Source organism: Chenopodium quinoa, unplaced genomic scaffold, assembly GCF_001683475.1.
Source record: "Chenopodium quinoa cultivar QQ74 unplaced genomic scaffold, ASM168347v1, whole genome shotgun sequence".
In the NCBI taxonomy this organism is placed as follows: domain Eukaryota; kingdom Viridiplantae; phylum Streptophyta; class Magnoliopsida; order Caryophyllales; family Amaranthaceae; genus Chenopodium; species Chenopodium quinoa.
Genome location: NW_018742720.1, coordinates 3179387 through 3198734, shown reverse-complemented (window position 1 = coordinate 3198734; position 19348 = coordinate 3179387). Strand labels below are relative to the sequence as shown.

The window sequence follows — 19348 nt, the reverse complement described above, 5'->3', positions numbered from 1 at the left end:
CCACAGTTAAGCCAAAATCTGAAACGGTTCAGAGTCTGTTCACTTCAACTTAATTTCAGTTCAGTTCAACTCCAATTAGTTCAGTTTCTAATTTCCTTCTCTCATAATTATTCGGTTCAATTCAGTTCAGCTCCAATCAGTTCAATTCAGCTCAGTTTAGTAAATCAGGATAGGCCCTCGGTCTATGAACACCTTTAACTTTTTTTTTTTTTTTTTTTTTTTTTGAGAACCTTTACTTTTGAACACTTCAAGTACATCATTATCTTATATAGGTAGATAATTATTGCATGTAATAATAATAGTCCATATCTTAGCTCAATTTAGGTTTGGTTATGTTGGTTAATTATTTCTTATTATTTACGATAAAGGGTTTGCTATTTTGTTTATTTTCTTTAAATAGATGGTATACTGTATGATGCACATTTAATTTAATTATTCAATGTACTTCCTCCATTTTTTTTTAGTTGTCATACTTTTATTTTCACGGTCTCCTAGACAGTTTTTTATGAGGAGTGAAATTGAGAGAAAAATAAGATGGACTCATGTGGTTAGGAGAGAGATAGAGAGAAAAGAATATCACAAATGAAAAGTGTTGCGACTAATTAAAAATTTTCAAAATAAGAAAGTGTAGCAATTAAAAAGAAATGGAGAAAGTATAATACATAATTTATATATCAAACCCGGTAAATTACAACTACATTAATATTATTCAACTTACATGATCCAAAATAGACCTATTCACATTTTAAAAAAATAAAAATATATAAGTATATAGCTAGAGAGATATATATTCTTTTAAACAATAACCAAACAAACAACCCATGTGAGAATTATGCTAAAAGTAAAGTCCAATATATATGAGTCATTTACATAGGTAGAGGTAGTACTCCTAAAAAGTAAATTTAGTAGTAGTAGTAGTAGCAACTTTAAGGAGCAAGCCAACGAGCACAAGTGGGTTAGAGAAAAAAGGGCAATGGTCACTTTCAATCCCATAAACTTGTGTTGGTGGCCATCTCTTTATCATTGCATCTTGTTGCTCTTCCTTTATCACCCTATCTTCCAATGTCTTGATGTATATCCGAGCTACCCTTTCCGATTCTTTCCCTTCCTCCGATTGTGCCTTTGTTACGGCTAGTGGGAATGGTCGTAACAACATCGCCGCTAGTGTACAATCCTTTAATGTATATACAACAAATGGTAACGTTACCAAAACTATGTATTGGATATATGTAACGAACATTTGCTCTCACACATATTATAAGAGCGTGTTCTCTTCAACTTAAACAGTTTAGTTTAGTTCAGCTCAGTTTAGTTCTGTTCCTAATTTCCTTCTCTCATAAACAATTAAGTTCAGTTTAATTCATCTCAACTCAACTTAGTAAATGAGAACAAGTCCTAAGTTGACTTATATGTGATATGGTCGATGTGGATGATTAAGCTTCCTAAAATACTTTTATCCCTTGTCTTCTTATCGAGAAGATATGAAACTAATTCTATTGTTAATTGATATATCTTAAAATACTATAATTTTGATAGTGTTTTGGTGTGAATAAGGAGTTTTTTGCTTGTACGTCATTCACGCATTACACAAGAGTAAAAATTATTATTGACTTTGATGAAATTTAGTATGTTTGATGATGCAATTCTTAGGACTATGTGGATCCCTGCATGTGATGCACCTATTGTATACTAGTATATCATAAATACCAAAGGGAATTACAAGGGCTTTTTTAAAAAAAAAAAAAAAAAAAAATTATGTTCACATATCAAAATAAAATAATGTGAAAATACCTCAATAGTGCTCATTTGGTACAAAATTTTCCGTTGAAATTCTTTTTTAATAATAGCACTTGTTGGAGGTTGATCCATTCCTAATCCAAATCCGAGATCAAGTGCTTCGCCATATTCTGATAAATCTGGAGCTCCCTATTATTCATCACCGGCAAACATATCATGCATTTATTCTTGTAAAGAGGTTGTACATCAAGAAAAAAAAAACATAATAGCTTATAATGGTTAGAATTGAATAATTTCTAGATAGGTTTTATACTTTTATACCTTGCCATGCTCTCTCTCTCTAATTAGATTTATTTGTGTTTCAAGTTTGGATATAACATGACTCTTTTTATATATAATATGATCCTTTTTAAATACTCTGTAAAGAAGTGTGGATGAGTTTTGAACTCGTAACTTTCTTACCACATTTGCTCTGATACCAGCTAGATGATCAACTTAATCAAAAGATTAAAGAGGTCAGGATTGGTTTTATATTATTTGATCTATCACTTCTACGTTAATCAAACATATATTTGAATGAATGATTAAATTATGTAAGACAAGGTGACTTAATTATTCTTTCAAAAAAATAAGCTGACTTAATTATTGGCTACCATATTCAATCAACACAAAAGTTGCTATTTTCAAATTTTTAGACACAAGCAATAGTTTTAAATGACTAATAATGACTTCCTCAAAAAAAAAAAAAAAATTGACCAGTTAATTATCCTCATCGACCATATCACATACTTCGTATAAGTCAACTTAGGGCTTTCAGTAATGACAATATGTATAATATGAAGTAAAAATAAATGGTCTTCTGCTTCAGTATAAAAAAAAAAAAACTTAGAATTTTATAAACAAATATCTTTTAGGTAAGATAGCATAATCCACAAAAAGTTAGTGTAAAAGTTTCTAATAGCTACGTCAAGAAAATTAAACACTTTTTCCTAATGTGATATTGTCCAAGGAGACATATTACATTAGCCCCTTAAACATTCTTATTATGATAAAATGATTATAAAATTCTTTTTTTTTTTTTTTTTTTTTTTTTTAAAAAAAAAAACACAGAATTCAAAGTGAAATTAAAGTTTACACACTTTTGATAGTGTAAATAAAAGAAAAATAGAAAAATAAAAATAAATCATGTCCATAATTAAAGGGGAAAAAAAAGTAATAGAGCATAAAAATAATTAATAGGTCAATTCGAACAAAGTGCTTTTTTCTCAAGTGACTAAAAAGGGCAGAGATGCTTCTTTTTACAGTGATTGTACCTTCACTTCCAGCTAATCATTGGGGGTTTATTAGATTTACGAAAATCTAGGCAGTAGATTTTATACTTTTATCTCCAAATTTTTCCAAAATCTTTGAACTTATTTTTAATTTTTGTAAGTAGTAGTAGCTGATATTCCCTCCGTTTCATAATGTTAGTCCCAAATACTATTTTGGGCTTTTCAAAAAGATCTACCCATATTGAATATATTTCATTTATAACTTGATATTTTTAGAATTAATTGATTGTGGATAGATGACATGACTCGGGGAGTGTTAAACGCAACCTGACTTTACTTAGCGCAGCCTCTATTCCACTCATTTATTAGATGTAGGGAGAAAATAACCATTTTTTTTTCCTCTCAAGTAATCTCTAATAACAAGAGTGCATTAATTTAACTTAAAATACATTGAATTTGCAATGGGTAATGATTTTTACATTAGCCTCTTCGAATTTGATAAGAATCATACGAATCTATTATGTGTAGAATCAATAAAACCATTTTTCATCCTTCAAAAAAAAAAAACCACTTTTTAATATTTTGTTCAAATTGTATGAAATGATTAAGCCTATTCCGTGTATCACCCAACTTCATCCGATTCGTGTTCATATTCATTAGATCTCGGAATATTGTTCGCTAATTGATTATGTGAGTTACTCAAATAAACAAAGGTATAAATTTCTGGAAATTAGGTGTGGAAGAAGGTGGAAAGGAAAGCAAGCAAAAATGTCGTGAAGATATTTTAGCTTAGAAAGGTATTTATGGTATTTAGGAGGGGTGTATATTAGTAACTAGAGGTTACGTTTAGCAATCAAAAAAGTTAAATAAGGTAAATTAATTATGAATTATGTTGTACTTTAATGTTTGATTCCAAATATATTTGTTTTCTTATTTTATGTGATTGATTCCATATGGGACTAACATTATAAAACGGAGGGAGTAATTATTTTTGAGTTAATTAAGAAATAATTAAGTCAATGGACCACCAATTTTATAGCTAGTCTTCTCTGTCTATGGAAAATTAAGCAAATTACCTAATTTCTGACATAATTTTGACTATTTTAATTAAAAATAAGGAATTTAGGGTCTAAAATGAAATAATGACTTTTGGGGTAGATTTTTTAGGTTTGTTAGGATATGGTGTGGTCCACAACTATTCCCACGATTGTGCATATATTTGTGCTTATATAATTGTATAGAATAAATGTTACATATTGTAGGTATTTTGTCATGTAATGAGATCTTTTACAAAACCTGATTATTATCCATTATTACTTTATTAGTACTAATTTGTCACTTTTTGTCTTTGTTTGGATTAGTTTATCTTCTAATTAAGGTTTAACCACATGTGTACGAGGCTATAAACGGCAACTCTAAAGTAAAATTACTTTATGATACATATATACTAATATACTTTGTATAAAATAAGAAAATAATTCATTGCTTAAATCCAAAACATCTACAAAGTTTAATATTACACCCTTTTAGCTAGGTTAGATTCATGCTCGTTTTAAAATATTTACTTCGTATATGTTGTAATGCATTCATTGTACATTTTAATTTCCATAAAATTCACTACGAACATTAAACTATACAAGTAGTAAAAGAATTATAATAATTCATAAAAGAAATATCATCACTCTTATTTTCTAATTGATTAATCATAAGCTCCAAGTCAATTATGGAAAACTCATTACTATATGAAATTATGGTCATCAAATCATAATATACTTCCTAAAATGTTTTCCTGTATTTATAGCAAAATCACGAGACAATCAGAATTATTAATGTTTGAGGAATGCTAATATCTCCAATAATTACTTTGAGCTTCAAAGTTCCTAAATTAGCTCTTTGCATGTCTTGTATGGAAATAGATTTCTTATACAAGTATACAACTAATAGTCTAATACATACAAATACGGGATATTAATTATATATTTTTATTAATTACTCCGCCGTATCAAATACGGAGTACTCTTCTTGTTTAATTAACCTAATAAGTTAATAATTAATGATAATAATAACACAAAGCATAATTAGGAACTCACATCTTTAACATCTTGATCAGAGTGAAAACCCAACTTAAGCATGGTTGCTCCAACATAAACAGCAGCTTCTATCTTTTCTGGAAACTTGTGTATGGCCTCTGTCACGCTAATTCCCCCCGCACTATGCCCTACCAATATCACCTGCAAAATTCATATCCTTAACATATATTAAAATAATACCGCGTAATAATAATAATACACAGTCCGACCTCCTTAAATTAATTAAAGATATTAATGTTCGTTACAAAAATATAAGAGGTCTTTGTAAGTTAAAGAATAGAAGCCTGAAAGTTACTCGTTTTTTTATTGTTATGGACGGATTACCTTAAAACATATCATAAATAAAATAAGAAATTAAAATGAATTTAGACATCATTCCATTTTATTAATCATTCCTTGTTAAACCTAGATTATACTCTTGTAGCTAGTATTAGTAGTAATATGTTCATGACTATTACGACTATGTTTAGTATTTTTCTTAATCAAGTAATAACAAATATATTAATCACTCTTAATTATTGTGGTTCCATTTATAGTAACTATTATAGATCAGATGCAATAGACCTTACCTATTAATTGTACCACGAAAATGACTAGGAGACCAAAAAAAAATGAAGACATAGTAAAAAGACTAATCTAACCTTTTCTTGATTAGGGAGTGAAGTCAAGAGATCAACCAAAGGTTGGTTGTAGTCATGGAAGGAAACCACAAGGTTGGGGTCGGATGGCTCGATACCGGACCCTTTAAGGTCGATACATGTGACCACGCAACCGGAAGTCTCTAGGAGGGCTCGAACCTTGTACCAACACCAAGCACCATGGCTAACACCATGGACTAAGATAAAGTGTGGTGATAGTGATGAGGAGGAGGAGGATAATTTTGACATATTATTATTATCAAAAACTTCTTCACCCATGGTTGGAAATTGTATAAAATAAAGTTGATTTAATTTGGTTTTAATTTAGTTTGGTAAATAGGGAAAGACTGCTGAATGAGAGAAATGCTAGTTTACTGGTTATAAAAGTTGTGTATTTATAGGTAGGTGGCTACAAAACAAAAGGGTTTTATATGATGGAATCATTGAATAAATAGATAGATAGATAGGTCGTGGAACAATTTACAAAAAAAAGAAAAAAAAATTAAAAAAAATAAAATAAAATAAATCGAAATATAAAAAGTTTAATTGTTAGTCAGCTACAATTTTTTTTTTTTTAAAAAAAAAAAAACTGTCTGCCACCAATAAATTAGCTAGGCTATATCTTAAGATGCCATTGTACAATAATTACTTCTCTAAGAATTTTTTTTTTTTTTTTCTGTTTTTTTTACTTCCTTAGTCCCCAAGTATAGTTCTCATTTGGCAAAAAATTATGGAAATTAGTTTATCAAAATAATTACTCCTTTAACAACAATGGGATAATAATAGTATTCAAAAAAACAAAAAAAATAGTATGTAGCTCGTATTTCGTATCATTTTAGGGTTATTGTTCTTATGGATGACGTCATACAACTTATTTTTTTGATTTTGTTACCGCAAGCAAAAAAAAATGAAAAGAAAATATGTACTCATAGTACAGAGTATGATTTTGTTATAAATTACTTTCTCTGATACTCTATACTTGCAACACTTCTCATTTCACGCTTGTCGATACATGAATTCAATTGTTAATTTCTTTAATTACCTATGTGTAAAAATTATAAACATTTGATACTCCATATTAAACTAGTGTAAATTGAGACAAATCTAACAAAATCCTACAAGATTATATTTTTGCTTAGGTATTAATCATCAAATCTAATCAAAGTAAAATACATAAATAGTATAAGGCCCCGTTCTCTTCACCTTATTTTTGTTGAACTGAAATTATTTTTACTGAAACAAAATTATATTTGCTGAACTTAAATTAATTTTACAAAACTTAAATTAATTTTATTAAACTGAACTTATTTTTGCTGAACTGAAATTATTTTTTACTGATTTTCTATTATAATTCTTCTTTAAGAAAACTGAATTTTACTGAACTGAACTGAACTGAAATTATTTTTACTGAACTGAACTGAACTTAATTTTACTGAATCGAACTTATTTTTACTGAACATAAATTATTTTTACTTAATATTATTTTTTTAAGGTGAAGAGAACAAGGCCTAAATATCAAACTGTTACAAGACCTACAATTACAAAAATATGGGAGGAATTATCAAATGAGAGGTGGTACCGAGGTGGTATTTGTATTAGGTATAATGGGGTTGATTGGACTAATTAATTGGGTTTGAACTTGTTCTAGCCCAGATATCGAACATGAGGTAGTAGTATATCTTTCTTTTTTTTTTTTTTTTTTTTTGAGTGATTGGTTAATAAAATAAATTAGGCTCGAATTACTCATCACGGTTAGGGTGTCTTTACTAAGCTAAATTCACTCTTTTTTGTTCCGTTTGATTCAACTTAGCTTATATTTTGCATGTCTTAATGTTTTGATGAATTGATTCAACATATATATGTCTTAATTATCTTTATTTGAGTTAGATGCCTCTTCATATGAAGGTAGGTTTGGCCATTTGGGGAGAATTTTATATCATAAGCACAGAAGCACCATATCTTAAGTCGACTTAGAATAATTGTTCAAAAGGTCATTATGTGATATCATAGGTTATACATAAGTCATCCAATGAATAACCACGAAATTTTGTTGCAGGGGTGTAAAGTCAAAATCAATGGAAAAAGTGTTAGATGGAAATATGCCAAATTTTGGGGTAAAAGAGATTCAAAATGAAGTTCATGCATAAATGCATCTTGCACTTTCACCATATCCTCAACCATTAATTAGAGCAAAGAGTTTATATTGATCTACAATACAACTATAAGTTCTTTATTCAATTAAACTCATACGGTAGTAGACTAGTAGCTTATAGTCATGTTACGGTGTAGTATGCATGGACAACACTATGTTGCTCCAAGAACAACTACGAGTAACAAATTAAAAGCTTCCCATACAATTCGATTTTGTCAAAAGCTCGGGACTTGGTCTAGTATATCCCTAGGCCAGAGAAATTTAAGGTGAAGGAGCGATGTCACTACTCCTCCAGTCCACCACCTCAATCTCGTGTAAAACTAAAACATGAGCATTTCGTATTTGACTGAAATTTGTACCAATTACGGAGTATACAAAAACCCTTATTAAAAGGAGAATTGCCATAGAATTTAGAGCCAAGGAGATATCTTGCTTGAAGAATTGATACTGCTTAGGTATGTCTGTCGAGTGTCGACAATACTTGAATTTTCAAGCATTGACATTGCAAGATTACAACTGTCATGCTTCTTTTTACCAAATTAATAAATGGATTAAATTAACAATTTACAAATCAGATTTTTGGGATTTTTTGTTTGTTTGTTTGTTTGTGACAGCAGGCTGATTAGCCCGACCATATTTCCAATGTTTAATAGCTGTTCTCAGCCATATTTCCATACAATTTCTAGTGTTCTCCGGCTAATGTACAATGTATATTTTGGGAAGTCAAGTTTTTTTTAATAATAATTTGAATTGATGTTTAAATTGTTGATTAATGGTAGGACTGTAGGAGTAGATTATATGGAGTATTGTGTTTTTTTCATTTGAATTAATCTTATTTGAATCTCTTAGAGTTGATTCGACATTCTTATTTGAGTAACCGAATCAATTTTTAGTGTTATTTGTTTGTCAATTGTACACATTACATGGTAATTAATACCAGTAAGGGCATGTTCATATTTACTTAATTTCAGTTCAGTTCAGCTCCAATCAGTTCAGTTCAGCTTGAATCAGTTCAGTTCAGCTCTTAATTTCTCTCTCTCATAAAATATTCATTTCAGCCCAATTCAGTTCAGTTCAGTTCCAATCAGTTCAGTTCAGTTCAGCTCCAACCAGTTCAACTCAGTTTAGTAAATGTGAACAGACCCTAAGTTGATAACATTTGCTATACATGCAAGTGATGCAGGTATGAGTATAGGGGTTTGGTGAGCCCCCTATGAGCCTTATTTCACCCATTTACTCATTAGGCCAGCAAATTCTCAAATTATATTAGGAAATTTTGTCTAAAATCACCTGCCAAATACTGGTTTTTGTCAAAAACCACCCACTTAAAAAAATGTTGCCTAAGACCACCCAAATACAAAATTTGTTGTGTAAGACCACATGGCTCAACTTTCCGGCCTTAACCTCAAACTTCAGCGTTGACTCAGGGTATGTGACAAAGCACATGACCCCCTCCCCTTTTTTTTTCCCTCTCGAATTTTCTGGCTTACAATTTTTTTACTTTCACCTTATTAATGTAGTACGGAGTACAATAAATTAATACAAAGTAAATAATTGTGTGTTAGAATCATTTACTTCCTCCGTTTTCTTTTAGATGCAACACACCCTTTAGCGCGGTAATTAAGAAAGGTGGGGTTTACATGATATAATAAACTTTAAAATAGGATGAGTGGTTGTTAGAAGTGCAATTTAGTGGGCCATATGCTTTAAATAAGGGATATAATATAGTTTTTCTCTAAAGTAAATTTCCTTTTATAGTGTGTTGCAAGTATTGTGACATTTCCTTTTTAGGGAAGTGTTACAACTAAAAGAAAACGGAGGGAGTATTAATTAGTCATAGCCCACTTAAATAAAATAGCTAAATCAATCAAATCCATTTTGTGTGTATATATTTGGACTTGTCCACAACGTTGCTTAAGGAATCAAATGGACTATGTTAAGACTTCCAAGTCACAACATGGGACCAAGCCCAACCTTATCAAGTCCAAATAGGAAATAGGAGATCTTCCTTTTCTACAAGTCTATAAGAGTATAAGATTATAACCATGTTTCTTATCCATTGATCAAAGTTTTGATAGAGTATATGAATCAATTCTGTGTTTCAATTATCATATTAAGTTTTTGGTTGAGTTGATCATTGAACATGGTATCAAGAGTCAACATGACATAAAAGTCACGGGTTTAAATGTCATTCACCCTCTACTTTCAAGAAGAATATTTCACACTAGGCTATGAGGGGGCCCATGTCGTATCCACACTTCAGGCCTGAAGCTAAAAAATCCAAGAACTGTCATGTAAGGGGTGTAATAAGAATATGCGTTAATAAAGTGAATAAGAAGAATGAGGGTAGGGAAATAGAACCATGGAGAGCAACTGGCTCTCTTGCTTGAATGATGGGAAATCAAAACTAGTAACGATAATGATATGATCCAAGGATCAATCCATCCACTCCATTATAATCTCATTGATGAAGATTAATTTAAATACTGAGATCAAATTCAAAAAGTAGATTGATCATAAGCCTTGTAATAGTAACCCCTCTTGGCCCAATTGACACCCCATTTTAAACTTTAATTTGCATTATTTTTCCCGCCTGACACGAAGAAAGCAACAAACCCATCATTTTCATGTAAAATGCTGGATACCTAATTACAAAAATACCCTTTGGAACTTTGCATTTGAATTTTGAAATGAAGGGTAAAATTGGTCAATTTAATTGACATAAAAGGCGGCAAAACATGTGCCCTTAAAAACTGGGACCCTCCCCCACACCTTTAACTCTTCTTATTATTCACCTTTTTCTTGTTGTTCTTCACTTTACAACCTTTCTTTCACCTCTCTTTCTCTCTCTTCACAAATTTCATTCCTCTCCATTCTACCCAAAAAATAGTGTTGAAAAGAAAAGGTAATCAGTTTTTTTTTTTTTTTTTTTTTTAAATTTTAATTTATGTTCTTTGTTTTGGTTAATGGGTTCAAAATTGTATTGGAAATTTTGTGTTTCAATTGGTATTTTTTTCAGGTCGATATGACTTAATCACCCCAAATCACATAATATAATAGCCTCTTTTTATGAAGTTAAATATAGGATAATAGGAATGAAATTATTTTTTAGTTTGGTTGTTTGGGTTCAATTGGTTCAAAATCATGGTAGATGTTTGTGTTTTAAATCAATTGTTGTAAATTATTGAGTTTATTTCATTTACCTCAAATTATTTAAAAGTCGCATCTTTGCTAAGTTATTATTGGAATATGTAGGAATTTTAACTCCGAATTTACGCCAAATCTTGCATTGTACGGTGTATTTTTGGGAATTAGAGGTTGGGAATTATTTTTTGAATTTATTTATTTAAATTCAGGGAACAGTGTGCTACAAGTTCCGAAAAGATCACTGGGTTTTCCAATTCTAAAATGGGGTTTTAGATCTTGAAATTTGATTGCTATTTAAAGCAATTTATATGAATTTGATTTTGGGTATATCCTGCAACTCAAAATAACACCACATAATTGATGGGTATGAGTTATTTCATTTTGTAAGAAATATAAGCTCTTTCTCCTATAATTCTAGTTTCATCTTTGTATCATTTATGTCTTTGTTGTAACATTGTTACTTTGTAAGAAATTGTTGAATTAGTGCTTGCCTTAGTTGCCTGTGTACCGGTGTTCGAGTTATATTGATTCCTTTGATAATCATCCTGTAATTATGTTGTGATCATGAACATTTTTATGTCATTCATATGTATTGTTTTTCAAGTAGTCATGCTTGTTTGTCAAATTTCTGTCATAAACCCATTTAATATTATCATGTTTTATAATTTGGAGCAACAGCTTTCGAAGAATTAGAGTTTTGAAACCTCGGTGTGTATTTGGTAAGTATAATGTGCTCAATTTGCTGTTCTGCAAGAGCTGCACTCAGTAGTCAGTACATAACTTGCCAATTACTATTACTAGTAGCATTAACATAGTATTTTGTATCACATAAGTAGCATTAACTTGCTTGAAAGCAGAAATTTTCGTGCCAGGATACCATACGATTTACTAATTAGATTGTAATTTTGAGTTGGTATGACATTCCTTATTTTGTATCTTGCTTGTAATTGATGTGTTATACAATGCTAAAGCTAAGGTATATTGATAAATGTTATTGAATTTTCATTTGTGTTTGAATCAGTGATCTGAACTTCTGATATTCATTGCAGTTGTGCTGTACGAGGGGATAAACCACAGAATTTGAGAATTGTTTGCGATGGCAGAAAATCAGTCTCCCAACTTGCAGTTGGATGATCTTTCACCTGAAATTAACGGCGTTTCTAAACTTGATGGTAATCATCTTACCTTATCTCCTTTTGTCCCATGTAGAAGCACATTCTTGTAATCGTGACTATAGACTTATACTAGTTATCTTCCTGCTCGGTTTAGTCTATCATATGCTTTTGTAACGAGTCTGCTACTGTATCTGACTTCATCCTGAAGTGACTTTTGACATGCTTGGGTCTGATGTAGATAAAGAGTCTGCTTTCCAAACTCCGGAACAAAAGCCTGGTTCACAGAAATACAACACCCCTAATTACACTTCAGAGACATTTCTAAGCTCAGTTAGTGGAAGTTCTGACGTCTATACAAAAGAAAGTTCTGAAACAGCGTCTTCCCCATCATCATCGGATGCTGAGTCTGGTACATATGACCTGCCTAAAAAGAACTATTTACTCCAGCATGCCAACGGCGATGAGGCCCTTCAGCCTAAGGTTATTGATTTGGAGTTTGACACTAATGGTGTGGAAGAAAATCACCACGTAGCCATCGAAGAAGGCAAAGAAGGTATGCTTGAAGAGAAGGATGTGCTCTATGAAGAATTGCTCGAAAAAGTGGCTAATTATGAGGTTGAGCTCAAGCTCACAAAGAAAAAAGCTTGAATCTTCTCAAGAAGAGATTTCTAAGTTGAAGTTTGAGAATTCGACTTTGGTTGAAGAGCTAGGAGGGGCCATAGAAAAGATTCGGATTTCTGAGGTGAATGCAGAAGAAACGGAGAAAACACTCAGAACTGAACATGAAGAAAATAGGAAACAGTTTCAAGTTCAGCTTGATTTGGCCAACAAAACCATTGATATCTTACAGACTGAGCTGGTTTCGGAGAGAAGGCTGGTTTCTGAATTGCAAGAGACAATTGATAAGACCGCGAATGAATTAGAAATTTATGTTTGTGAAGTTGAGGAGCTCAAAGTGGCCTTAAATGATGCCCAAAAGGATTTCTCTAAGGAGAGGTCACAATTCCAATACAGCATTACTTGTTTGAATGAGCAAAAGGATGCCTTAGAATCAAGAAACAAATCGTTGGAGGAGCAGATAAAGCAATACGAGGTTGAAATGAGTGAGGCTGGAAAGTTACAGGAAGCACGAGAATCAGATCTGTTGATTGAAATCAAACAGTTGAAAGAATCCCTTGATGCTAGTAAACTAAAGTATGACATGCTAATGGTAGAGAAAGATGAAGCATTGGCTAAGGTGCAGAATCTAGTTGCTGAATTGAATGCTCGATACACTAACATGCTACAAATGGAGGACCGAATCAGCAAATTAACAGCAGAACATTCGAAACTGATTGATGAATCAGAAAAGACACAGAAGCTACTGGAGGAATTCAGGTTGAAGATAACAGATCAGGAGAAAGAGCTAGCGAAGCAAAGAGAACTTATCTATGATAGATCAGAGGAAAAACGAGAGGCAATACGACAGCTTTGTTTCTCATTGGAGTATTACAGAAATGAATATCATGAACTCTGCCAAGCTTTCAAGTGCAAGCGCCCTGCTGTATTGGCTGCATAAGGAAACTATTATGAACAATTTTCGTTCTAGTTTGATTGCTCTTGCTCATTAATTTTCGCAGTGTTGCTTATTTTGTTCAATCTATAATGTTGGTGTTGTGTAAGGCATGTTTTCGAGATTCAATTTTAGTATAGGTAAACTTTCATTCATCATTAGGTTCTTGATTGACAGTCATGTATTATTATTATTGTGTTCTACAATTGCAAAAGGTGGTATCACATTGTTGTAGTTCTTGTATATAACTACTTCCTAAAGTCATTTTTAAGATTTTGATAACCTACTTCTTTTGTTGTACTGAATTCAAGGCCTTTAAATTAAGGCTACGCTTCTTTACTATCTAGATTACGTAATTTCAGTAAAAATAATGACCGATAACAACCATTTTGATTCTTTGTGAGGAATAGTTTTCTATACTCATCTCATGAGAAGTGTCAAATTTAATCTAAGGTGTGCTAGAATTAATTTTCGTGATACACCTTCCTTGAAACAAAGATTATCCAAATCAAAGTGTTTGTTAGAGATATCGGAAAATATATGTGTGATATTTCTAACATGTGTGATATTTCTAATGGTTTTCGTTGCTCTCTTTGAACTATAGAAATTTGAATTAACCCTTGAACACAACAAAGCAGTACATGATATATGCTTTTGTTTTGATTAGATTACTTGATCTTGATTGAGTCAAATTTTTATTTGTCAAAAAAGTGTGTCAACTTGTTTAATTTAGACTAGTGTATTTACTCTATTTTAATTTGGAGGGCATTCATGAGTGTTACATATAGTGCTTTTGCTATCAACTAGGAAAAGTTTATGCTCTCCCATAGTCCCATCAAATTCTTTGTTATAAATTCAGCGTTCAAATTTGATTGAAGTCTTTTTTTTTTTTTTTTTTTTTTTTGACAAGAAATTTGATTGAAGTTGATTATAAAGGTTCGTTAACTATAATTCCTAGTGAGATGGATTATTATAGCGGGTCCATTATACAAATTACCCTTCATTTCACGGTAGAGGATGGAAGTGAATTCTAAAGAATGTATCATTTGTTATTCCTTGTGTGTTGGGGTAGTGCCTTACAAATTACATCGTTGTTTAGAAAAGTATTGATTTTATAATTAATACTTCATACTTTTTTATGTTCGTTCAGTATCTTCTCGTGTTATTAGATTTGTTTTAATGTGTGTTTTTATATCTAACAAAAGTATAAATTGTAGGAAAATTTATTAATTACTACCTGAAAAAGAGGTCTTTGTGAATTACTACCCCTAAAAAAAAAAGTTGTTAATTACTACTCTAAAGCTGATGAATTCTATAGATTGCTACCCTTATCCCTAATCAGCCCCTAATTAGGTGATATAATCTACTAATGGTATCATTATCCGGCTAATTTGTAATTAGTTGCTTTAAACCTTAAATAATAAATTAAACCCTAGAACTATCTCCACACCACCATTGCACCACCTCCGGCTACCGTCCACCTACTACCGAACCTATCTCCTCCAACTCCCCGCCCTAAAACCACCATTTGCCCACCCTAAAACCACCTTCCTTTCACGATACCCCTATCCCCTACCCGCGGTGACCCTGACCCCCTACCCCTCGCCGGAAAACCTTGCTCGACCATCCCCAATCTTCCTTTATCCCCTTCCCCCTTAATCACCACCCTAGGGTTTCAATTTTAGGGCTTTAGGGTTTTAATTTTGGAACATTAGGGTGGTGATTAAAGAGGGGAAGGGGGTGGAGGAGGCTTAGGGAGGCCCTAATAGGGTTCTCTGGCAAGGGGGAGGGGGTTAGGGTCGCCGGTGGGTGGGGAGGAGGGATTTTTTCGAGGGATTGTTGGGGGGTTTAGTGGTGGTGCAATGGGTGGTTTAGAGGTGGGGTGGATGCCGGGGTGGGGGTAGGCTGTCGGAGATGGCGGGGATGGGGTAAGGGGGCTGCCGAAGGTGGTGCAGCGGTGGTTTAGAGGTGGTGTTAGGGTTTATTTAATTAATCGTGCCTTAAAAGTAACTAATTATAAATTAGCCGGATAACGATATCATTAATAGATTAAATAACCTAATTAGGGGCTGATTAAGGAAAAGGGTAGCAATCTATAGAATTCATTAGTTTTAGGGTAGTAATTAATAACTTTTTTTTTTATAGGGGTAGTAATTCACAAAAACTCCTTTTTTGAGGAAGTAATTAACAAATTTCCTAAATTGTAAGAAAAGTAAATCTACATAGAGATTTGAGGACTACTAAATACAATGAGAAAGTGAATTTTTTTTAATGTCTCATTCACACCAGCATATTTGTCAACGTGATACTTTGACTAATAATATCTTTAATTATCTATGAATATCAGTTTAATAAAATAGATATTCAAAAAATAAATATTGAGACAATTTTAACAATTACTTGCATGATTATGTTTGATCTATAATTCTGAGGTGAACCAAAATACAAAAAGTGAAACATTATCACGTAATTCACATTATGTCATGAATACGGCACCAATTTCGTCATATAAGATTATGTAACCATTTATTTTCTTCTTATCATTTCACTAATGGTCTTTGCTTGCCCATTAAACAAGGCAGGCAAGAAAATACGCAGGCCAAGTATTGGGCTTTGGGCCCACTTTTTACTTTCCCCCTGGGGCCCACTAGTCTGGACCATAAACTCAGCAGTCAATGTGATTGGGGCCCACATTCCTATGGCTTGGACAAATTTCTCACAGTTGGCGCCACGTGGCATATGCTTTGTGGTTAAGGTGAGATTTAAATTCAACGACTATATTTTGTTGTTCTCACGTGGCAGTTTTTTAATGGGGTTGACTTCATTAAACTTTACACCCTTTGATTTAAATTTACATCTTAAAAAGGGTTAAACGACTCATTAGAGTCCAGATTTAAGTTCTTTCATACGACAAGTCTTGTATTGTCAAGTGATATATCATATGGTGTTTGCATGCCTTGCCTGATTTCAGTATTCTAGAACAACTTTTGGTAAGCCTTAGGTGGCAATGGTTAGGATAAGATATGGATTTGATGTGGTTGAAGTTGAATTTTCTATGAGTTTGTTTTATTCGTCTGATTTTCACTTAATAAAAAAAATTTATTTTAATAATTTCAATGATATTATCAAATGAAGTTTTATTATTGATTGATTAAACCAAATGATCATATGGTTTAGTTATATCATTGCATTGATTGACTCATTACAAGATTGAAAATTTTCACTTTGAAAATATAGATTACGCCAATACACGCATAATTGTGTGCATGTAATCCTTCGATAGGAGTTTCATATACTTATATTATCTGATATTGTTTAAATTATTTTCTTTCTAAAAAAAGGTATTACCAAGTCTTGACCTAAAGCATTTGATTGATCACGTTACAGTTTGAAGGTAGTAATTTTGTGATTGAATTTTGGGTGAGATTTTTTGGGGATGATGTTCGCTTATCCTAATTCATCTCTCTTAACGAATCTGACTTACAAAGTTAAATTGCATTGACAATTTTCGTTGCTTTCAGTGAGACTAACCAACAGAGTTTGATTTCATCAGTGCGAAAGAGATGCCAGGTCAATTGTAATGAGGGCCTCTATTAGTCAAGGTTACACTAAATAATCTATTGCAATACCTAATTTGGTTGACTTTAAGTCTATTTTTTTTAATTAATTTATTAAATTATATTATTATAGATAATGATTATTATGTGTTTACTAGTTGTATAAAACATATCCAAATTTGTTGTTGTCTCACTTCTTACAATCTGACATAGTCAGACAAGACCATATATTTTCTCATTTTAAACAAAAATGTTTACGACTACAAAAATATTTTTGAAACTGGAAGCTTCTAATATTTTCATCTCACACGATATACTTTTTTAACGGTTCAAGATATTCCTGTATTTGCTTAGAATATTGACTGATAGACAACTAGGCATGATTGATAATTAATAAAGGGTAAATTAGGACGTTACTATATTACCTTGGGAGTGAAGTTTGTGGAAGCATTGACTTTGAAATGTGTGTAAATGTAAAATGCACCAAATTGAATTTTTAATTGATGATTTCTCCTAGTTGAAACCAATGATGTTTTGGAAGATTTTATTAAAGGTTATAGTTATGAATCTTATGATGTACTTAGTTCAAAGATAATTTTTTTAATCCATATACTCTATAATAGTGTAATACTCGTATTATCTAAGGAGTAAGGACCTAAGATTATTAGTAACTGAGTATGAAATTCCAATGTTAACATCAAAATAAATCTGAAAATTTATGACAAAATTGTGCGACGTTTAATTAATACTTTGTATAAGAGCTAGATGACTAATGTTTCTACTTTTACTTTATGAATTTGACCTACAATTGAGTTGCATTTACCATTTTCATTGAAATTAAATTAGTGTTGTATATATAAGTTCAAAAATTTGTAGATAATATAAGTTCAAATAATTTCTGGTGCATATACAATATAAATTTAGATAGTTTAAATTTATTTTATATAGTTTTAGGCTTAGTAAGCGCTAAAACAAATCAAACAGAGCCCAAATTCAAACAGGATAGATTTATCAGATAAATTCTAACAAATGGAGTATTCCCCTCCCTAACCATTATACGGAAGGGGTGGGGTGGGGTGAGGTGGGGGAGATAACTGTTATTTCAATCCCTATATCAAGATATTCACCACCTTACTCCCTAATCCCTAAACATCACTTTAATTTTGAAAGAAGATTTTTCTAACTTTAATTACCTTTTTGGGTTAGCTTATTAAATTTGAACTTATTTGAATTGAGCATATCTAAACTGAATTGAAATTATTTGAATTTAAGGGTGTATTCTATTCATCAGGTTTTTACTTAACCCGATTTTCAAAACTTATTTTAGTTATTAAAACTTAAGAGTGTATTCTATTCATCTAATTTATATATATGAAAACTTATTTTAATTTGATTACTACTAAGAGCCTATTCACATTTACTAAACTGAATTGAACTGAACTGATTGGAGTTGAACTGAACTGAACTTATTGGAGTTGAACTGAACTAATTGGAGCTGAACTAAACTGAACGGAATAAAGCTGAAGTGAATATTTTATGAGAGAAATAAATTGGAAGCTGAACTAAACTAGATTGATTGAAGCTGAACTGAACCGAATTGAAATTAAGCTGAAGTGAACATACCCTAACTTCGTTCCGTAATAATAGAAATAGTTTGACTTTTGCACTTTATAGGCTTAGTTTGAAATTTGAATGTACTTTTTACCCATATACTTCATATTAAAAATATATGTTTTTTCCTACAAAAAAATGTTGCCATGTAAAAATATTTTTAGATTAGTCTTTATCTATTTTTTTATTATATTAATTTTATAATTTTTTAATGATATAATTCCTCTGTTTTTTTTTTTCCAGTTGACACCCTTCTATTATTACGCTTGCCAACACATGTTTTCAACGATTATATCTCTAATTATCAAAATTGTAATTATAAAAAATGGATATTAATAATATTATCAAATTGTGTTGTGTAAATAGTGTAAAAGTCAAATATTATCAATTAAAAAAAAACAGAGGAAGTATAATTTTAAGTATTACTCTGTAATAGTCAGGGGGGACCTTCCACCGGGGCCAGCCCCCCCGTAAATTA

General features: G+C 31.5%; 1 protein-coding gene and 1 pseudogene across 1 annotated transcript; one reads left to right on the top strand and one right to left on the bottom strand.

Moving 5' to 3' along the window:
- Positions 1–645: 645 nt before the first annotated feature.
- LOC110723220 (methylesterase 17-like) lies at positions 646–6157 on the bottom strand. Its single transcript, XM_021902561.1, has 4 exons — positions 5740–6157; positions 5099–5239; positions 1792–1926; positions 646–1174 (listed from the first exon to the last, which is right to left on the bottom strand). The coding sequence occupies exons 1-4, from the start codon at positions 6013–6015 to the stop codon at positions 890–892; spliced, it is 837 nt and encodes a 278-aa protein (XP_021758253.1). The 5' UTR covers positions 6016–6157; the 3' UTR covers positions 646–889.
- Positions 6158–10626: 4469 nt separating this feature from the next.
- On the top strand, positions 10627–13988 carry LOC110723219 (annotated as a pseudogene).
- Positions 13989–19348: the final 5360 nt, after the last annotated feature.

Bases quoted from the DNA above. Each gene is read 5' to 3' on its own strand.
- LOC110723220 (XM_021902561.1), bottom strand. From the start codon at position 6,015: ATGGGTGAAGAAGTTTTTGATAATAATAATATGTCAAAATTATCCTCC. The intron at 1,927-5,098 runs GTGAGTTCCTAA...GATGAATAATAG, and splicing joins CTGATCAAGATGTTAAAGAT to GGAGCTCCAGATTTATCAGA. The intron at 1,175-1,791 runs GTATTTTCACAT...TATACATTAAAG, and splicing joins ACCAAATGAGCACTATTGAG to GATTGTACACTAGCGGCGAT.